Source organism: Podarcis muralis, chromosome 7 (genome assembly GCF_964188315.1).
Source record: "Podarcis muralis chromosome 7, rPodMur119.hap1.1, whole genome shotgun sequence".
Lineage (NCBI taxonomy): Eukaryota > Metazoa > Chordata > Lepidosauria > Squamata > Lacertidae > Podarcis > Podarcis muralis.
The window spans coordinates 52,756,411-52,779,780 of NC_135661.1; the positions used below are offsets into that span (position 1 = coordinate 52,756,411).

At 40.3% G+C, this 23,370-nt stretch overlaps 1 protein-coding gene across 4 annotated transcripts in view; it reads right to left on the reverse strand.

Moving 5' to 3' along the window:
• Positions 1-23,239, reverse strand: part of CBFB (core-binding factor subunit beta) — a 38,579-nt gene extending 15,340 nt beyond the window's left edge. The window contains exons 1-3 of one of the 4 annotated variants that reach the window (XM_028739523.2): positions 22,538-23,239; positions 18,901-18,987; positions 13,165-13,281 (exon numbers count right to left, since the gene is read on the reverse strand). In XM_028739523.2, coding sequence (XP_028595356.1) covers positions 13,165-13,281; positions 18,901-18,987; positions 22,538-22,615 — 282 coding nt within the window. In that variant the 5' untranslated portion in view covers positions 22,616-23,239. The remainder of the gene's footprint in view (positions 1-13,164; positions 13,282-18,900; positions 18,988-22,537) is intronic. The other 3 variants (XM_028739521.2, XM_028739522.2, XM_028739520.2) reach the window with 3 other exon arrangements.
• Positions 23,240-23,370: the final 131 nt, after the last annotated feature.

A 23,370-nucleotide genomic window follows, 5' to 3' on the forward strand; every position in this document is an offset into this window, starting at 1 on the left:
TGTCACTAAGGAGGTTGAAATGAGATCTGTAGTATGTAATACAGATTGCAGCATTTATATTTTGAGTGGGAGTTAAATCCCTGTTTGCATTGCCAATAGTTGTGAAGACAGCATGAAAAATGAGTTGTGATTGTTTTTGAAACTGATCCTGCCAGTAGGCGCATTAAATGTCTGCCAAGATCAGTTGAGTTCAATTTCTAACTGTGCCTCTCTCAACAGGAAAGTTATTAAAGGAACTTTTTTACTGATGCAAGCAAACAAGACTGGAAAGGGGGAGGGAGCCTAACAGTGAAGCATGCTGATAATCATGTTATTATCAGATTATTATGCTACTAATACTTCTGAATACCCATACCTGCACTCCTTTCCCACCTCTACATGAAAACACCTGCAGCATACATGGGATCAACAGCTATAGGGAAGGGAGGAAAATGGGACAATTCATTTGTTAAATGGTGTACAAATTATCCCCCTCTGTGGATCCAGAGACAAGTGGTGGAGTTGCTATCAGTTCTAAACTATTTCAGTCAACTGTCCATGCTGCAAACAGCAACAACATCAGTAAGCCACTAGTTATGTAGTGGTTAGTGTGTTGGACTAGGCCCTGGGTTCAAATCCCCACTGGGTAATAAAAATCACAGGGAACCGTGGGCCAGCCACTATCTATCAGTTGAACCTATGCTCACAAGTTGCTGTGAAGACTGAATGGGGAGGAGAACCATGTATGACACCTTGAACTCCTTGGAGAAAGTAAAACAGATAAATTGCTTTGTGTGTGTGGTGTCTGCTGAACTCAATGATGAAAAAGAAGAACAAATGGGAAGACAGAACAGAGAGCCTGAAGAACAAGAGGAGGGGAAATTAAATACATTTGACACAAGAAATAAAGGAACGGAGTAACAGACAGAGCTACAGTCATACCTCGGGTTACAGATGCTTTGGGTTGCACACCGTGCCGAACCCGGAAGTACCGGAACTTGCGCATAAGCGCTAAATCGCGCTTTGTGCATGCAAATGCGAGTGTGCAGACGTGGCGCTGCAGGTTGCGAACATGCTTCCTGCACGGATCATGTTCGCAACCCGAGTGTCCACTGTACTGACTATGGTGAAAAGAGAAAACACATGCAAAAGAGGGAGATTAATAGGTTTCAGATAAAGAAAAGTGTGTGCCATGATATAACAACAACAGAGTACAGTGGTACCTGGCAAGACGAATGCCTCGCAAGACAAAAAACTCGCTAGACGAAAGGGTTTTTTGTTTTTTGAGCTGCTTCGCAAGACGATTTTCCCTATGGGCTTGCTTCGCAAGACAGAAACGTCTTGCAAGTTTGTTTCCTTTTTCTTAACACCGTTAATACAGTTGCGACTTGACTTCGAGGAGCAACTCATAGAACGCGGTGTGGTAGCCTTTTTTGAGGTTTTTAAAGACTTTGGTGATTTTTGAAGCTTTTCCAGAACTTTCCTGACACCGTGCTTCGCAAGACGGAAAAAATCGCAAGACGACAAAACTCGCGGAACGAATTAATTTCGTCTTGGGAGGCACCACTGTAATAGCAATAACAGTAATAACAATAAGAGAGGCAAGGCAAGCCCTAAAAATTGCAATTAGAGTCCGTATTATAAAGTCCATGGCTGAGTTTGCATTTTCAGCAGCCAAATATCAGAAATTCATCTGGCTGCAGATATCTGAGAACTGTAGATGTCTTGATTTCTTTTAAATTCCATGATTTTCCATGCTCCTGTTTTATTTTATTTGATGCTTTTACATACACTCCATTGCTTTTTTGTGTCTGAAGGACACATATTTTCTGATTGTTTTAGCCTGATAATATTGCTACAAACTAGAATGTGTGTCTCTTAAACTTGTAGAATAATATTTTGCCCATCCCTACAGTGATCCCTCCTCAACTTGAAATTCCTGTAACTTTCTTACCAGTTGTAGCAAGTGCATAAACCACCTCTAGTGAACCCTTGCTCTGACTTTTTCTTCCTCCAAACATCCCTTTAAATCATGTTATTGTAATTTCCTCTGTCAGGGAAAGTAGGGGGCACATTTTGTAAGAAGCAAAACTGTCTGCTGTTATTGCTGAAGCCGTTTGACCACATTTCCTTTTTTAAGATAAAAACTGTTTCCTCTCCATTTCTAAAACTATTTTTGGTTTGCAGCTGTCATATCACTCACCATGCCAATTTAATCTTTGAAAATAAACTAGCTATCAAATAAAGTTACCTGAACACACATCCAAATCACTATAAGCCATTGCCCAACAGTTGCTGCCAAAATGAGGGAGTAGTTTTGGTATGTCTCAAAAATAATCAGCCAATGAAAATGTGTTTTTTCAGGGTAAAAACAACTTGGTACAAAGTTGTTTTAACAATTCATTCTTCATCTGAGGACACTCTTGCAAATATGCTGATAGGTGCTTAATTCTGTTAATCAATGAAGACACCTTAATATCTAAGTTCCTAAAGAATTGAGATGACCTTAACTCTAGGTTAAATCCACCCAAATCTCCCATTGCATGGATTGCAGATAATCCACAATAAAAAGAGTGATGACAAAATTCAAAAGAAGGAAAATAAATGGTACTTAATGATGATGAGGGGGACGCGGGTGGCGCTGTGGGTAAAAGCCTCAGTGCCTAGGACTTGCCGATCGAAAGGTCGGCGGTTCGAATCCCCATGGTGGGGTGCGCTCCCATTGCTCGGTCCCAGCGCCTGCCAACCTAGCAGTTCGAAAGCACATCAAAGTGCAAGTAGATAAATAGGGACCGCTTACTAGCGGGAAGGTAAACGGCGTTTCCGTGTGTGGCTCTGGCTCGCCAGAGCAGCTTTGTCACGCTGGCCACGTGACCCGGAAGTGTCTGCGGACAGCGCTGGCCCCCGGCCTCTTGAGTGAGATGGGCGCACAACCCTAGAGTCTGTCAAGACGGGCAGGGGTACTTTTACCTTTAATGATGATGAGATTTAATTAATGGCATTGACAACAGTATTTACTCATGATTATGATCATAAACAGATCTAAATTACAAAGAAGCCTTGATTAGAATTTTTTTCAAATCAGACTCCCCCCCGCCCCAATAATTTAGCTAGTCAATTTAGGAAGAATGTGAGGAAATCCTCATAAAGAATGATGAACACCTTATCTTATCAAGGATATATAAGTTACAACTGGAAATATCAATGTGGGAAGGAACAAGCAAATGTGTACATGAAAACACTGGCACAAGATAGCAGTGTTACCACAGAATTGTTTTCAGGAAGACAACTGAATCATTTCAAGTCAGATTGTATGTAGTTCACCAGTTACCACCCATCAGTTAGTGAGTCAGCATACTAACAGTCACCACACAGAAACAGAAAGCCAAGAACATACCACTGCACTGAAATTTGTTTTCAATCATATTCCCAGCAAACATGCCCATCATGCATTCTTGTAGAAGGCACTCACATGTGAGTCACTGCCCAATTCTCATCACATGCAACTTTCCCTATTCATAAGCACATAGTAAACTGCCTGTCTGCCTGTAAAGCAGTAATTAAGTTTCAGTGTTGATCCCACCTGCCCCTGAATCATACCAGTAACCGAATACCAGTAACCAAATACTCAAATGATGTAGTTTTACTAAACGTCACCCATACCAGAGGTATTATAGGAAGCCAGTGTGGTGTAGTCGTTAGTGTGATGGACTAGGACTTGGGAGATCAGGGTTCAAATCCCCACTCAATCATGAAGCTCACCTTGGGCCAGTCACAGCATCTGAACCTACCTCACAGGGTTGTTGTAGGCATTAACTGAGGAGGGGGGTGAACCATGTATTTCTTTGAGAAAGAGGTGAGATAAAAATGCAACAAATAAGCTCTTCTGCCTACCTGCTTAAGAAAGCTAGTGGGGCCAGCCAGATGGAGATGTGAGTCGCCAACCTGGCATCCAGAGATCTCCACATGGTCGCAACTGGACCCACACCAGTTGCAGTCACTGGGGCTGGCTATCACCATGTTATGCTGCTGTTGAAAAGTATTAAACTGGCTGCCAGTTAGCTTCCAGGCTAAGTTCAAGGTATCAATTCTATTGTATAAAGCCCTATATGATTTGAGATCAGAATACGTAAAATTTAGTCTCCTACTGATATACTCCATCAATCACTATGCTCTGCAGGAAAGGACATCCTGAAGATATCATATTATCAGGAGGACCATTCTGCATGATATAAGAATTGAAATCCCTTCCCATTAAATATTGGACAGGCATAATCTCTGTTGTTTTTTGGAGCCTACTGAAGACCTACCTCTTTCAATATGTCTTTTAAGTAGAGATTTTAATACTCCCTTATTCATCACATAACCATTTTAGATACTTCATAATAAATTTATGCATAAATAATTTATAAACATGTCAAGTAAACCAACGAGTGATTATTTATTGAATTTCTATCCTGCCCATCACCCCAAAGTTTCCTAGACACCAAACACACAAGCAATAAAACAATTAAAACATATTAACAACAGCTCCAACACAGAAACAGACTGGGAAATATATCTGTCAACAAGTTTACAATATAATAATATACTTCATAATACTTTATAGAATATAAGAAGTGATATACAACTAAGTCCTACTCAGCAGATCGACTGAAATTAATGAATGTAATTTACTTAAGTCCACTGATATTAATATGTCTACTCTAAGCATGAGTAATACTGGCTATCCCCCAAGGTCCCTCAAGCATATTACACTTTGGAAGGACTAGGGTATATTTTATCCACAGTAGAGAAGAAAAATTCATTACCTAGCTTAATTTATCAATAGTGACCCAACTATTAGATTGAAAGGGTAGCTTTAGTTTATAGAGTAACTCCACTTTGCAGCCATGGGGGGTGGGGAATCTCAGCTAAAATAAGAGCATTTAGTAGAAATGAATTTCACGGTTTTAACATACTGATGAGTTTGAGACATTAGCCTTTGGGGGCAACAGACCACTTTCTCAGGAAGCAAGCAAACAATGAATCTGAGTTGTACTGTATTAGAATCTTATTAGGGGCTAGGTAAGGAAATGAAGTTAACACCCTGATTTCAAAAGTAATTTCCACTCTGAATTTTCTTGCCAGAGGCCACTAAATCATGATTCCCTTTTAAAGGATTATCAGAAGATTACAACAAATCCTTTCTAATTATAAGACCAGTTCTCTACTTGGCTTCACAATAGCAGAACATAAGATCATTTCCCATAATATCAGCACAGACACAAGGAGACACTCACCCCCTAATTCAAATACTAGGAACATTTTCTAGTGCCAGGACGTTGGGCAAGTCATAATCCTCCTAAACTCTGTCACATGTTTGTTGAAAAATAAACAATCCCATCGATACCACCGTAAGCCCTTGGGAGATGGTATTTAAGAATCTAAGAACAGCCTACTAGATCAAGCTAATGATCCATTCAGTCCAGCTTCCTTTTCTCACAGTGGTCAACCATATGCCTATAGGAAGCCAGCAAGCATGACATGAGCACAAGAGAACTCTCCCCCTCCTGTGGTTTTCAGCAACTGTTATTCAGAAGCTTACTGCTTCTGACTCTGGAGCAAGAACATAGGCTTTATGTTATGGCTACTAGCCACTGATAGCCTGATCCTCCATCAAATATCTTCTTTTAAAGCCATCCAGGTTAGTTGCCAAAACTGCCTCCTTCACTGCATTAAACAGAACTTTCTTTTGTGTGTCCTGAATCTTCAGCTTCATTGGATGTCCATGAATTTTAGTGCAGAGGGAGAAAAACTTTTCTTTATCCACTTTCTCCATACGAGTAAATGTATACAGTACAATCACATCTTGTGCGCAATTTGCTCGCACAATTTTCAACCTTGCATAGTTGAAATCCCACAAATTGCATGCAAACTGGAGAGCTTAAAAGCTCATTTTGTGTCAGGTTTTCCCAACATGGAAAAAGCTTTTAAACTCTCAGACTTGCTTACTGGGCTCTGGGAGTCTGGGATATTCTCAAGTGGGTTCTGGGCTGCTCTCGCGGGAACAAAACATCCCAGAGCTCAGTAAATAAGGCTTGGAAGGCAAAGATTGTTACATTGGGACAGTTCCAAGGGATTGTTCAGGTATAAACAGTTTTGCATATACACGCCATCCCTGGAATATTACCTGCATACAAGAAATGATTGTACTGTACACTTCTATACCATTACTGCTTACTCACTTTTTCTCTAACTTAAAAAGACCCCTATTCTGTAACCCTTCCTCACAAGGGAGTCCCTCTGTTATCTTGATAATTTTTATTGCCCTTTTTGGAACACTTACCAATTCTACAATATCCATTTTGAGGTGTGCTGACCAAAACTGTACACAGTATTCCAAATCCAGTCACACCATACATTTGTACAGTGGTACCTCAGGTTACAAACGCTTCAGGTTACAGATGCTTCAGGTTACAGACTCCGCTAACTCAGAAATAGTACCTCAGGTTAAGAATTTTGCTTCAGGATGAGAACAGAAATCTCGTGGCAGCAGCACAGCGGCAGCGGAAGGCCCCATTAGCTAAAGTGGTACCCCAGGTTAAGAACAGTTTCAGGTTAAGAATGGACCTACAGAACGAATTAAATGTATAATGGCAGTCGCGCCCCCCCCCCATTCAGTTCCTAATGATCCCTTGCATGGAATTTTCCTTGTTCACAGCTGCTGCATGCTGGGTCAACATGCTCATTGAAGCACCTACAGTATTACAACTTCAAGGTCTAATTCCTGGTCAGACCCCATGAATGCATATGTCAAATTAAGATATTTTTTTTGCCTACATGCACTATTTATACTTGTTTATATTAAATTGGATTTGCCATTTTACAGTCTATTCACTCAGTTTGGAGAAGTCTTTTGGAGTTTTTTTACAGTCCCTTTTTAATGACGCTGAACTATTCAGTACCATCAATAAACGTTGCCAGCTTCCTGCTTACCCCTAATTGTAGATCATTTACCAAACAAGTTAAAAAGCAGAGCTTCCAACACTGAACCTTGAGGGACACTACTTTCTTCGTCTCTCTGTTGGGGGAATTGTCTATTTATTCCAACTCTCTGTTCCAGTGCTTAATAGGCTGGGTGGTGTTTTTAATTCTTCACAAATAAGGAAGTTTGTATGTATTAAATACTGATGACATTTGTACAATAGAGAAAAGCATTCCTTTATTTTGTTTGAATTTTTAAAATGAAATATCAAATTAACAGGAAAAATACTTCCAAAGCATAACTATATGATCAAACATGTTGATTACTAGATGGTCAGTTGGTGGCTGATGTTAAGCAAGAGAAAATGTTTTGTTAATACTGTCTTTCAAAATGATGAACTTTATTATTTAATAAACTGGAGTTGGTAGCTTTAACAGAACTGAAGCATCTTGGAATAATTATAATTGTTTTATGTTGAGATACATTATAATGAAGTATCATTACTGGAAAAGTACCCTAATGTGTGATGCCAAAAGTTTCCATGTTTAATTTATACTATTAGATGAAGCATGCTGCTATACTGCAGTCAGCACAGAGAAGTTACAAAAAGGAAAAAGCCAAATAGATGTATCCAGTGCTTTTTTTCTGGGGGGACGGGGATGCAGGGGTACACATACCCCTAAACATTTTGTGAATCTAAATTTGGCCTCATTGATGGGCAGTATTTCAATATGAGTAGGAAAATGAGAGTACCCCTAAACATTTTTTTAGAAAAGAAGTGCTGGGTGTCTATCTTGTTTTTTTCACCAGCTAGACAAAAGGAACTCAAAAGTCTCCAACATCATGATTTAAAACTATAAGAAATACACCTGGCTGTATGTTTAACACTGACAGAGACAGCCAGAAGGGATTGAAGGGAATTGTAATGTTGTGTTGACCACTACAACAAATGCTTTCAATATAGAAACTAGCACGGAAATGCATTTGCTCTTTCAGTCTGTAAAAGTGGTGTAACATAGAATTGTAATTAAAACCTATTAAAATTGCTTTCTCTAATCTATAAATAAATGAAGTAGCGTAACTCAGTGAGGTAGGTAGGAAGAATGAATGAATAGAGGTCTGCAGATGAATTGCAATGTTTTCCCTGAAGCACTTATTCATGGCAAGACCACCATGATTGCCAGCTGGCATTCTGCCATACATCTGGACAACAAACCACGCAGGAATAGCCAATGTTCTACACAGCTCTGGAATAATGTCACTCAAGAGGAGACATTTTGACTACTAAGAATGGAAGATTAAGTAGGTTTTCTTTAGTGAAAAGACAGCAAAGGGATTCCTCGAAGGAAAACACTATTGTTACAGCATCTTGTCTTAAAAAGGAAAGATAAACAGTTTCAGAACATCGTGTTCCTTCAAGCAGAAATCATTTTACCACCAAGCACACAGCAGTCTCCCAATGAGCACCTACTTGCCAGCTTATCAAGAAAAAAATGGATTTAGGGCACATATGTAAAGTGAAATTGCCAAGAGTAACATCAAACTCCATTTCCTTTCCTGGATTTTCCACAGTTCAGCTTTCCAAAGACTGTTGCCACATATCTATTTGGATTTATAGATTTTCTCTCATGCCAAATAACAGCAATCATGAGCAGATAGGCTATCTCCTGTTCCCAAAGAGTTAATATTCATTCTACATAGGGGGAAACGGAGGGGAAGCTAGGAAAAACACAGGACCTTTGAAATACTGAATGAGGTGTTGAAAGTATCCCCCACCCAATAGCAAACCATGGCAACATTTTTAAAGCAATAGAACTAGTGGGGTAGAGGATAACTGAAGGACTGAGTGAGAAGAAAGGAGGATGTTTTCTTGCCTTATTCATGTTTTGGTACCTGCACATTTAATGAAGCCATAGCTGAAAGTTTCCAGAACCTGATCATAATGGGCATAAAGTGTAAGGCTACAGAGAGCTAAAAGGAATAGTGTAATTATATAACACACAACTTCACCCTTCCAAGGCAGCATGTCTGCATCTTCTTGTACAAATACATTAACTATTAACTTGGGAAGCCAAAGAGTTAAGAGTCTGAATTGTATTGACAAGTAGGTTGGAACAGCTGGAACTCTGTGCATGTCCTGAAGCTGTGTGAGAGAACTGGCTTTGCTCTGAGTGTGTCATTGTGGTGAATCAGGGAAAGTTCCTATTGTGTGAGTTAGTGCTGGTTTAAGCACATGCCTGCCACAAGGAGGAGACTGCAATTGCCCTAATTAATTCCGGAATCTAGTGCCATATCTAATGCACGCAACACCTATAATTCAGCCATTAATCAAATCATTTCCAGTGAATGACTAGAGCCAGCTGGCAAGCATATCTTGGCTTAATTAAATCCAACTACTCTCTTTTTGGGACGCAGGTGGCGCTGTGGGTTAAACCACAGAGCCTAGGACTTGCCAATCAGAAGGTCGGCAGTTCGAATCCCCGCAATGGGGTGAGCTCCTGTTGCTCGGTCCCTGCTCCTGCCAACCTAGCAGTTCGAAAGCATGTCAAAGTGCAAGTAGATAAATAGGTACCGCTCCGGTGGGAAAGTAAACGGCGTTTCCGTGCACTGCTCTGGTACGCCAGAAGCGGCTTAGTCATGCTAGCCACATGACCCGGAAGCTGTACGTCGGCTCCCTCGGCCAATAAAGCAAGATGAGCACTGCAACCCCAGAGTCGGTCACGACTGGACCTAATGGTCAGGGGTCCCTTTACCTTTACTGTACTCTGTTTTTGCATTTCCTGAAAAGTACAAGTTTGTCCCTCTTGTAGCAAGCGTAAGATCACCTTACAGGAATTAATTTTGAGAAGGTGAAATGTACCTGTGACTTGGCTTTAGCCCTGTATCATGACACTTAGTGGACATGACTCAGAATGACCCATAAGCTTTGCAAAAAGCTTTTTCATATTCAGGAGAAAGTTATAGGATACATTTTTCTTGTAACTGGGTGGGCATGGCACCCCCTGCATATTCAGCTCTTTGGAATCAGTCCTAGAGGCTGCTCAATGCCACTCTTTTTCAGACATGTTATAACTCAGGCCCTGGAGCCAAATGTGGCCCTCCAGGATTCTCTATTTGGCCATTGGGAGACTCCATAAGAGTCTCGCAAAGGCCACACTCCCCTTGACTGCTTTTGTATGGCTTGAATGTGCTACTGAACTGCGATAATGCCTCTTGCTTTTCTGGAAGGAAAGTGCAAGTGGCTATGCATTCTCTTTCTTCTTAACCATAGCTAGATCCATAGCTTCCTTGCCTCATTTCCCACATTCCTTGCCCCTGCTTTGTTGAATGTTCTTCGAAGCTGCCCTAATTCCATTTCCCAATGTTGAAGGATACATTAAACACAGGCACTTTGAAGTAATGATATACATCCAGAAAACTGGATAGCAAAATATATTTATCTACTAAAATTGCATTTACTTGTAGGCTTTTTACAATAAGTTTGTTTTAAAACCTAATGCAAGAACCTTAAAGATGAGTCTGAAAGCAGTGCTTCGAGAATCACAAAAAATACAAGTTTTAGGAAAGGAGGCCAGAAGCAAAAAAATGCATTCTCTAGAAATCTTCATGTCCTCCTTATGCCAAAGTTTGCTTGTACAGTGGTACCTTGGTTCTTGAACAGAATAAGTTCCAGGAGTCCGTTCGACTCCCAAAACCATTCAAAAACCGGAAAAATAGGAGCTGATTTTTTGGGAGCCAAGGCGTTTGAGATCCAAGGTACGACTGTATTGGCCATTGTGTTATTGGCTATTCCACAAGCTCAGTTGCCTGTTTGTCTTTTACACTATATGCATTCAATTGTGGGTTGGGGATGATGATGAATAACACATACAAACAAGAGAGTACTACTAGGAACAAAACTGAATTGAACTGCCTTACCACCATGAGTGAAATGAAGTAGGAGTTAAACTTCAAGAAAGTGGTAATCTCTCACTTCCTTTCTCAAGGATTTATCACTTATATCCTCACATAACTGCCAGTACATCTAGTCAGATCTATCAGTTTTAGTATTTCAGGATACAAACCACAATACCTCTTCATACCAAAACTGTATTTTCACATGACTTGCACAACCAGTAGTATGGGTGTGTCACAGAAAATACAGGTACCTTTGCTTCCAGGACTGTTCTGTGCTCATTTTGGTGATGCCTGCTGTACAAGATACATAGCCTGTACCAGTCCAACAGCCATGTAGAGAGCCAGGAGCCATAAATATTCATATATTCATATAGAGACAAGGATGTATGAAAGAGCAGACATACTAGATCAGAACACTGCTCCATTCAGTTCAGCCTCCAACAATAAGCTTCTGTTGCTTCAGTACTTTTATTTATCCAACTTATACTCATACAATAACTACATATTAAATACTATTCATAATAATAATAATAATAATAATTTATTATTTATACCCCGCCCATCTGGCTGGGTTTCCCCAGCCATTCTGGGCGGCTTCCAACTGAATATTAAAAACAGTACAGCATCAGACATTAAAAACTTCCCTAAAGAGTTGTCTTTTAAAAGTAAAATAGTTGTTTATTGCTTTGACATCTGCTGGGAGGGCGTTCCACAGGGCAGGCGCCACTACCGAGAAGGCCCTCTGCCTGGTTCCCTGTAACCTTACTTCTCGCAATGAGGGAACCACCAGAAGGCCCTCAAGTCAATATATATATTTTTCTGTACTTGAAGTTAAAATTTGCCAGTTTGCAACATAAAGCAAGCATTCTTTTAATCCTTTGTGATGAAATGTGCAGGACTTCCTCCTCAATATATTTTGCTATTATTTAAATGCTTTGCTTCCCTCAAAATTCCTGATGTGGAAAGCCCTATATTCACTATTTAAACTTCATTTTAGGCAAAACTTGAAGGAAATTCATTTGTCTTATTTCAAAGATTTTTAGGCTGCCCTTTATAAACATGATCAGGACAATGCACAGAATTAAAATATATGTCATCATTAAGACAAAGCAGAAACAAAACAGCACAGTAAAGTTCAGTACAAAAAAAGTTTGAACCAGGAATAGAAAAGAACACACCACGTGTTGTAAATCTACTCAGCTATCGATAAAGAACTTGTATTGCCTCTTGACATAGGAAGAATGAATGAAATAGATGTACAATGGCATTCAAGTACAAGGGTGATTCATGTTTGTAGAGTGTATTTTCTGTGCATTCCTAAAATTACTTTCAAAAAAGATAGTATAAAATTACTTAATGCCATCCAGCATTAAGTATATCTTTTTATTTGTGGCCATGCCTGTTCATGCCTGGCTTTAGTAATTCAAAATGATTCCTGGATTCAGTTATCTTTTATTTGCGATCTCTAATCTACAGCAGCACACCAGCAACAGACAGCATATCAAAGACTTAACAAAGCCTGAAAAGAAGGAAGTTTTTCAAAGATTTTAACAAAAAAAGTTGCATAGTGTTCTTCATATTTGAACCATTTTATGTTCCCGTCCCTTTTCTTTTCCTGTTCTTCTGAAGGCAGCAGCCATTGTGCATTAAGCCACACCCCTGTTGGCAATCATTTTGTGACTAGTGTCCTTGGCACTTCCTCAAAATTCCAAATGTGGCCTTAGAGTATCAATTAAAAATTGTGAAACACATTTCAATACTATTATAAAGCATGAAAACTACAGTGGTACCTCGGGTTACATACGCTTCAGGTTACAGACTCCGCTAACCCAGAAATATTACCTCGGGTTAAGAACTTTGCTTCAGGATGAGAACAGAAATCGTGCTCCAGCGAAGTGGCAGCAGCTGGAGGCCCCATTAGCTAAAGTGGTGCTTCAGGTTAAGAACAGTTTCAGGTTAAGAATGGACCTCTGGAACGAATTAAGTACTTAACCTGAGGTACCACTGTATTAGAAAGCAGTAGCAATATTTTATTCTATTCTTTGTGCTAAATGTTCTCCCCTTCCCGTGATCCTGGGCGTACTGCAAAATCCATTTAGGAGCCACTAAGCTGTTGCCACATTTACACAACATGTATGGTAATAGTTTCATATACTTTTTGCATGGTTTAAAGAAGCAATAGGCAACTGGCCACCATAAAAATAAAGAAATATCAATGTGTATTATTACAAGTTCATTTTATATCATAAACCTCTAGCTCACATTTTAAAGCCACTGTGATATATACCTGTATAACCACAATCTATACTTTTTGTCCTTACCTTGCCTCCCTCTCTTTCAAAGTCAACGTACTCTCGGGTTGGTGTCTGCCGTTGCTCCCCTTGCCAGCTGGCCGGAAAAAACTGGAGAGACAGATTGGTTCCTGTGGCCACAAAAGCCTTTTAGAAAAATCAATACAAACAGGATCAGGGAGCAAGACATTACATAAATTATGCAGGCAGAAATTTATTTTTACATCAGTTTATGTCTTTAAAGCTGAGCAGCACTAAGAATGCTCAAAGTAAAAAACATGCACTCATCATTTTTCTTAAATATTAAGTTACAAACATCTGATTTCATTTTGACAACATTTGCCATTGGCTGTCTCAGATATAAGATACAACACATAATCAATACTTTACTTTCTGAAAATTCTATACTGGTTTACAGTGCAAGTCTGACTAAGTGGTTTGAATGTTTTAAGGGGTGCTTATATTTTAAGTGCAACTTATAAGTAAAAAGCTTTAACTCTGCACAGTTGTATAATGAGGGAAACACAATGTGAAGCAAAGGTTTGTGAATTCTCATTTGAAAAGAAAATGTATCTCAAGCTGTCTCCATCGCCAGCAACAAATGAACACACACAAGATTAATGTACACCATACAAACTCACTAGAGGAAGTACAGCAGTAGGATGGGAAATGAACATAGATACTGAAAGTAACATTTTGATTCAAACGTTGCAGCTGCAGATAAGCAGCCAAGAGCATTTCTTAAAGTTTTGTTAGAAGCCAGTCTTTATAGGCAGCTGCTGTCTTTTTTTAAACTAAAAAACCCGACTGTTTTGAATAACACAACTAAATCAATTCCTGATTTTGAGTGTACTTCTCACTGATTTTTGTAAAAATACACATTCACTATTTTGGTTTTTAAAAGAGATTAATATTTTGTTCCATCATCATCTACTTTCCTAATGTGGTGAACCGATAAAAGAACCCCCCAATGCCTAAAGAACTGACTGCTATAATAATTCAAAGTTCACATTTAAGTATCAGCCATTCTTTAATTATTTCAGCATTCATTAAACACTGAACACCTTTCAAATTTATGGCTATGGATCCCTGCCAATAAAGACTGTTATAGAAAGGTAGTCAAAAATCTGCAATTCTTTCTAAGATTCAGCTATAGTTAACAGGGCTAGAAAATAGAAATGTCATTAATGATAAAACTTTCAAGTTATGTCCCAAGTTAATAAACTGACAGCCACCAGAAATATTCTATCCTACACCAAGTCAATAATGCCTCATTATATGGTCACAACAAAGAGGGAATAGGTGAAATAGCTACTATACCATCAAATCAAGACCTACATACCAGGCATCTAATTTCAAAAAAGTTTCAAAATCCATTTTAGGAAGCTCATTAAGAGCACAGAGTAGAACTCTTTAGAAGCATTCTAATATACACGAAAATCTCTGCCAGGATACGTGGGCACAGATTTCAATGCTAAAAGGTCACACTCCTGATCTCCAGTTTGTTAAACATAACCCCTCTAATAGCAAATTCAAATAATTGAATCTCTGCACCAGGGGACATAAAAGATGCTGAGGTGGGTGTGCTAGGTAGTCTGTGTGAATCTCTCAGTTAATTCAATGACTGAGGGTGACTGAGCCATGCAGTATTTAAGGGGTGTGTGAGAGAGAAATAGAAGGAGCTCTGGGCCTATTCGAGCCCCTGTATCCTAAAGGTGACCATTAGAGTTGGGGGAAATGCATACCATGTTGTTTTAAAAAGCATCCTTCTCCATGCATAATGTTCACCCTCAAACCTATGCCAATAAAGCACTTGGGCTCTGGCCTGGCAATAAGCTCTGAATGCCTTATCACTATATAGTACTGTGGAGGAAAGTTTCAAGAAGGTAAGAAAAAAAGGAGGGGCTCTGCAAACTCTCAACATCACATGGCTCCTCTTTGCTGGAGCCTTGAACCGAAGCATTCTTGTTTAGGACTGAGGATATACTGCAACATTTTGATGCAGGTCCGCACTTGTAAGATTAAATATTTGAATTTAGTGTTTCAACACAAGGATATGTAGTATCATTTCATTCAAGTACAGAAAATGACACACTTACTGTAACTTCAATCAGGTTCATAAGCTATTTATTATTTAGATTAAATATTGAGCCATGCCTCAGAATCGGAACACACCCAAGAATCTACATAGATTGCCAAATGAGGCACATGTGTTACAAGCTTGGAGCCTGCAAGGATTCTCAAGGTTCTTGAGACATGGACAAACGTGGCATGAAAGTATTTAATAGTGTATATACTCTTTGATACAATTATCTTACATATACAAATGAGCTGTATTGTAAATATACTGGTATTTTGAATGCCAAGAATGTCACATTAGAATCACTATGAATGAGATATTGAATAAATTGCTAATAAGTAACATTTTGCCAAATATTGTCTGGATGTTTATCCCTAAAACAACAAAATTGTAATTAAAATATTAGCCTAAGACTGTCAGTCAAATAGCATCTACCCATAAAGGTAAAGGGACCACTGACCATTAGGTCCAGTCGTGACCGACTCTGGGGTTGCGGCGCTCATCTCGCTTTATTGGCCGAGGGAGCCGGCATACAGCTTCTGGGTCATGTGGCCAGCATGACTAAGCCGCTTCTAGCGAACCAGAGCAGCGCACGGAAATGCCGTTTACCTTCCCACTGGAGTGGTACCTATTTATCTACTTGCACTTTGACGTGCTTTCGAACTGCTAGGTTGGCAGGAGCATCTACCCATACAATCAATCTTATTAAAGTTGCTGCCTTAGGTTTCTGTGGAAGCTTTGAATAGACGTATCATGCATAAGCTTGACTGATGGCAATGGCAGAATTTGCTCAAGAGTAGGTCACAGTTGTTATTATATAATAGTGATGGTGACCACTCCTAATTAATGCAACACTCTTTGGTCCATCAACTATCATCTTTAGTACTTCCACAAAATAACGCTCAGGGCCTAGTCATAGCTTTTTATGTAATCATTTGGAGGTCATTGAACTGAATATTGTTTGATATATTGTGTTTTTACTGAGATTATTATACTCACATTTAACTTATTTAACTTGTGTTGCCCGCACTGAGACCTTTGGATTAAATACGGTATATGAATACACTTTTAAATAAATATGACTATCATGAGAACCAATGAGCAATTGCACTAGGTATTATGAATATTGTTAGAGCAGATTATAAAACTAATCCACTGTATAATTTTACATTAGCTATCACATGAAGAATTTTATGTGGCTTTGGGGATATGTTATAAAAATAAGTGAGTTTCATTTTGATGTAATGCAGCCTTCTGCAACCTGGTACCCTCCAGATTTTTTTCAACTACATCACCCTTTACCCCGACTACGGCCGATAATGACTGGGGTTGACTTGAGTTGTAGTTCAAAATATTTGGAGGGTACCAGGTTACAGAAGGCTGCTTCACATGAACTTTAAGGATATCATAAAATATAAAGCTTCCTGCTTATGGTGAGAGGTAATTTTAATGTACAGCAAACCTGGGAATGTTAACTATTTGCTTTTGCAGAGTCTGATATATATATATTTTTAAATGGAACTCTATGCAAAATTTAACATGCTTGACCAACAATATAGTATTCAAGAGCAAAATACCTTTGTTTTTTGCTTGTTATTGTTATCTATTTTTGGTGTTTTTATATTGTAATCCACCCTGCGGTTCTTGGATGAAAGGTGGTTTAGAAATTTAATTAATTAATTGTTAAGTCTGAATGAGTGTCAAGCATTTTCTACTTGTTAGTTTTCACCATTAAAATAATATAACGGCTATATTTGGACATCACAATAAACCAAATGTTACTATAACAGTGATTTATTGTGACAGGAACATGTCTACATAAGCCTCTGGTTTGCACACTCCACCTTTCCCAATTCTCTTCCAACGCAGTCATAAGGAGATCAGCTTTTACTTTCATTTTTTGGTTATACACAGTTTATCATCTCATCCAAAACCCTAAACTAAGATTTTGTATGAAGTTGGTTTGGTTCTAACAAACTATAGTTAAGACTAACCACAGTTTGTTGAGTGTTGACAAAATGGTGACTTGCAGTTAATCAAAATGGAAACGAAAGCTTCCTCCTTGCAACTATACCAGAGGCACTAAGAGGAGGGGAAGTGCATGATCTTTCCTAGGCTCATCCCCATCACAATAAGCAATGGTTTATTGCAACATCCAAACACATCCAATGTGAGATCTAAAAAGACAGGCAACATGTTCAGGACAAAAATCAGAGGATTCAGATCAATGCAATTTCTCTATAAGGGAACTATCTACTTTTTTTGTTACAACAGATGGGGTTCATAAGAACCAGCTGCAATGGGAATGTTTCTGTCAAACTGAAAAGAAAAATCATACTGCTGTTTGAACAGTAGCACTGCACAAGCTAGGATAATTGTGACCATTTATGAACTTAAAATCATAGGTTCACAGCAGCAGACCCAGCAGTCACAACTCCTAAAGGGTATGCTGTCTTATTATGAAGAACAAGTACAACACATGTGCTTATTGCCTATCATACCCCAGCCTTCAAACATGGAACTTTCTCTACCAATTTCATTACACATAAAAACAATGCACTTGAAGACAATGGTGGATACAAAAATGTCATATTTTAAGTGCCATAATTCAATAAAATGAACATTGCACAAAATCAACCAGTAGTGGCTAGTGAGCACACAGATCTCATTGAAGAAATAAGTAAAAACTAAAAAAGGGGGGGAGGGGGAGAGAAAAAAGAAAGTAGTAAAGTAAAACTTAGTTCTAGGCAGTTTTAATACATCAAAATTCCACAGTGCAATGATATAAGCAAGCAACCTACTCCCTTGTATAACATAGTTTTAAAACATGAAGAATTAACTTTTACTACAACCAAGCTCACAAAAGGAATATTTTTAGCTGTAAAACCTAATACAAAATACAACTAAATTGGTAAATATGATTGTTGCTGTTTTCCACCACCAAAAAGCTTTCTGTATTTAGCTGCATGCTAAATACTGATAGACAAGAGTTTCTATCTTAACAGCTCTTAGTACTCATGCACAGCAGTACTTAAATGTTCCTGCTGAGATAGCCATTAGTGAGTGTATATAAATGTAGAGTATGAAACGTTTAAGCACACAGAATATTCTATTTCTATGTACTTTTTACACTAATTCCTACTTTATTAAAATTAGATTTTAAGTCTGCAGGTACAGAATTCTCTTTTTCAAAATTTATTGTATAGCACCTAGTAATTTGAGGCATTTTATATCTAAAAACAATTGATAAACCTGCAGTTTAAAGAAATAAGGAAGTCTAGTGAATTTTATTTTCACCTTGAGCAGTAAGAATCACTCTCAAACAGCCAGGATGAAAGCCTTTCTGAAATGGAATGACCAACGGTCTTGAAAGTGCCATGGACAATGACCATATGTGAACAAATAACATTTTACAGTCTAGATCTAGGCTTTAGCCATCTAGTCTGTACTTCCCAAATTCCCATACATTTGTGAAGACAGCAGAAAATAGGGTTTTTTCCCTTCTGTAAGTCCTAGCAGCTCAGACCACTTATTTCATTCTGGATTGCTAGCATAAGAAAATTGGATCTAAACAGTTTATGCTTTTTTAAGGTGAGACTAGCTGTGACTCCAAGATGACCAGAGCAGCGGAGTGGAAGACACATAAGTAAACTTCACCAATGTATAGGATCCATGCATATACTTACTATCTCAGACCGTCCATCTCGGCACGCATTCTGAAACCTGGCCTGTCTTTCTTCATGTGGTCTGTCCCTGAAGCCAGTGTATTTAATCTGCAATAAGCACAAGCCAAATCAAAACCTGAATCCTGCCTTCTGTACAATACCAGGGAAGAGATAAGGGCAAGCCTACACAGATACAAACTGAATACAATATTCTACTTCCAGAGAGGCTGAGAAGAGGGTGCTCTCCTCCCCAAGAAATACTTCTGTACACAATTCATCTTTAGACATTATTTTAAAAGCCACACTATGATTCCCAGCTTTGTATTTGCCCACCTTTGAATAAAAGTGCTAAGAGCAAAATATTCATAGACAATGAAATGGAAAAGGACAAGCAAGGAAATGTTATTGGGGAGAGAGATGTCAACATTGTTCATGCAGCAGGCAAACAATGAAACAAAGTCTCTTCTAAAAATTCAGTACTTGGGATAGGATGTATTGACCATTAAACATGTAAGTTCAACATCTCCACAGAAAGGACAGAAGGCACAAAGAGGACAGCTGACTCAACAACACCACAAACATGTGTGTAAAGAATGCTCATGGTGGAGAGGCACTAAATATTTCACAATTAGTTTGCATCTAATAAGGAAAGAAAAACAAAACTGCAGTGGTGCACTTCCAAGCACTTTAACAAGATTACAATAATTAGTAGAGCTGCACTCAGATCCTGCAACTTCTGTGTGAATTGCATATTATATATAAGAAAACAATGCAAATGTGGATGTATACAGTGGTACCTTGGGTTAAGAACTTATGTATAAAGAATTATCATGATGCATAGATGCAGCAGCAAATGTAAAGCAAGACAAAAGAGAATGCACAATCCAGCACAGAATTTACCATTCAGTTTTGGGGCAGAAGGAAGCAAAAGAGAAAATACAGCAGATGATATTAAAGGGTTTGTATGTGTGAACTACTCCAGCTTAGAAATTGGAAGCTGAACTTCTAGTTTTAATGGCATTAGTAGCATCTGATGCAATAAATGCCAGATACGGACACTATGAGCACATAATGAGAAAGGGGAAATAAAGAGCTGCCACATGTGCTCCAAATTCAGGAAGTCCCTCCACCGCTGAATATGGAACATGTTCACAAGATCCCATGCTAATGAGTATTGTATAAGTCAACACAGTTCGCTCCAGTTTTCTCCTTTAAAATGTTAAAAACAATACCCCTCTCAAATGAAAAAAGTCAGTATCCCCAACTAATTAGCACTGAGCACATTTGCTATAGGGAAACAAAAAGTCTGAAATATTTGAGCTACTCAATGTCCACTGCAACCATCCTATGCAAGGTTATTAATCTTTAGCCAAAATTAATCAGTGTGGAATAACTACTGTTTTGCCATGTTCTACACGCATGTATCCACACCCATCAACACAAGGATTATAATTTCATATTTCACCTAACATAAGCATACATTGTAAGGGGCATAAAAGTACTATTTAACCACATATTTGTGTGAAAAGGTGATTAGGGACATAAAAATGCATGTGATCCAGGACTCCCCCCCCCCCCCCCAAATATTTTCCTTGGACAAAAGAGATAGCATCCTATGACAGCTGCACAATCATATGAATTGTTAAACTCCTCCATGCCGATACCCACACCCCAGGGCCCCTGCACTCAAAACCAGGGAAACTTAACAGCAGTGGATTTCCTTTTCTTCTTTCACTACATGCTTTGGACAACAAATGTTCAACATTGCTTATGTGAAATAAGTTGCAACTACATTGTCACTATCTGATAATATACACCAGTCTGTCCAAAGAACAACTTCCCATTCTTTCTCAGCACATACTTATGTGTAGCTTGTAACCCATATTAGCAACAGAATTCAAGTCATTATTATCACCTAATCAATTACGAAGAACAAGCAGGGTATATAATACACTACATGTTGTTAAGCGGGTGGCAGGAGAATAGAGGTCACTTTTTCCTTTTGGTGTGGAGCAGAAGATAAGAAGGGCCAGTCTGGGTGCCCCAGTGATGTTAGGGAGAGCACACACACGCACGCACACGCACACGCACACACACACACACACACACACAATAAGGACTTTTAGTATCTTTATTTGGTAGTAATCCCTATTCTGATGTATTGGCTGTATAGGAGGTCTCTGCCTTAACAGATATAGGACTGCATTTCCCTGCCTTCTGCTTACTTGGAAGTAAGTGTTCCCTTTCCCATGCAACCTGAACAGGGTTCAATAACCACACACCACCCTGAAGCATGTGATCCTAGACCTTTCTAGGGTTGGCGCAGCATTCCTGCTACATACTCATTGGAAAACCCTAGTTGCTGTTGTCGGTTGCTCCAAAGTACCAGGGATAGATAGGTTTTTCTCAGTGTTGGCTCTATCTTTGGAACTGCCTCAAAAAGGCAATACAGTACTGAAAAGGTATTGCTACTACTATAAAAAAATCCAATAATAATCTGAAGACACTTTCAGTCAAGTCTGTGTTTGGTTCAATAGTACTGATACTTCGGGGCGGGAGGCTGATGTTGCTTTTTTACAAAGTAAAGTTGCTTTCATGTATTTTCTTCTTTTCCCCCTCCTCCTCCCTTTCAATTCCTCTTCCTTTTGGATTGCTTCTTTTAGATTATAAGCCTGAGGGCAGCGACAGTTCTATCACTGACATTTGTAAACTGCTCTGGGAGTACAGTATCTCCTGCCATTGAAAAGTGAGGTTTTTTATTTACTTAAAAAACTGAATTAATTAAGTGTAATTAACGTGTGTATTAAGTCTTGTAAATCACCTTGTGATGGCAGCGTATCCTGAAAACTGGGCTTTTAAAAAAGAAAAAAGAAACACATTTTAAACGGCATAATAATAATAATGCGTTGGGCTGCCTGGGGAGTGGCTTCTCTCCCCAAGGGTGCTTCCAAACGGGTGCTTATTGTGGGAACAACGCTCACGCACGCAGGTTTTTCACAGCATCCACACGACGCCGTTGGCATCAAAATGTCACCTCTCTCCTCTTTCACCGGGCTGTAACTTCTCTTTTAAAAAAGAGTGGGTGGGTGGGTGGGGTGCTTCTAGAGAGGGGTAACCATTGCAAAACGGGTCAGTCAAGTTATCAAAGAGGGGCAACAAGTTTTCTTCTTCGATTTATCAGATCCCACTCCTTTGAAGGATAAATCTGGATTAAGTGGGCACCAACGTGTGCATGCCACGAGGAACCTCCATCATCCCATAACTAAGACCAAGTTTTGGGTTTGGTTTTTGTTTTTTTTTTTGTTTGTTTGTTTTAAAATCCTGCCTGCGATATTAAACTCCCACCCACCGACCCACCCCGCGCCCCTCTCTGAGAGCAAAACTCCACAGCAGGACAGCAGAGCGCTGCCATCGCCGGCGCGAAGTTTCCTCCTTCCTCTCCGCCGCCGCCTTCCCTCCCCCCCTCCCTCTCCGGCGGAGAAGCAGCGGCGCCTGCCCGTCTCCTTCCTCCCGCTCCCTGCTCTCTCCCCTGCCGGCGGACTCCGCCAGAGGCCGGCTGCCCGCTGGGCACGGAGTCGCTCTCCGTCTCTCTCTCTCCCTCGGTCTCCCTGCTCCACTTCCGCCCCGCGCTCTCTCCCTCCCTCCCTCCCTCCCTCACCTCGCACTCTCGGCTCAGCTTCCTGAAGAACTCCTCGTTCTCGAACTTGCTGCGCTGGTCCGGGACGACCCGCGGCATCGTGTGGCCGAGCAGGAAGCGGTGGCTGAGGCGGCGAGCGAGCGAGCGGTCTTGGGCAGGAGCGAGCTCGGCGGCGGCGGCAGTAGCAGCGAGAGCCGCCGCCGCGACTGACTGAGCTGAACCGTCCGCTTCTCCCTCAGCGGCGCTCGAGCCCCACCTCCGCCTTTCTTCGTTCACCTCAGGCGAAGCCGGCTTTTGTCGCCGTCGCTGAGGGGAGGAGGAGGGCGCGGCGGCGGCGGCGCTTCAACGAAGCCCAACTGCTTTTGTATATATACATATATATCTCGTGAGGGTTTCCCCCCCTCCCCTCCTCTCTCTCTCTCTTTCCCCTCCTCAAGCCGCCGCTTCCGTCTTTATTTCCCTCCCTCACACAACCCAGAAAGGGGTGGGTGGTGGGTGGGAGAGAGAGAGAAGAGAGACTCGACGCGGGCGGGCGGCAAACGGTCGCGACTCGCCCCGCTGAGGCGTCTCTGGAGCCACTGAGGGAGAAGGAGCGGCGTCTCTCTCTTTCCCTCCCTCCTCCCGGTTTCTCCTCGCAGCGCGCGCGCGAGTCAGAGAGAGCGAGCAACTTCCCTCTCGCCCCTCCCCTCCCGGAGTACTCCGGCCAAACACCCTCAACCATTCACAACTAACTGCTCCTAAGGCGAAGGAGCGCGCGGCGTGGGATTTTTTTTTTTTCCTCCCCTCTTCCAGACGGGGCTGGCCGAGCGCGCATGCGCCTCCTCCTCTTCCTGGGGTTTAGATGAGGGCGCGAG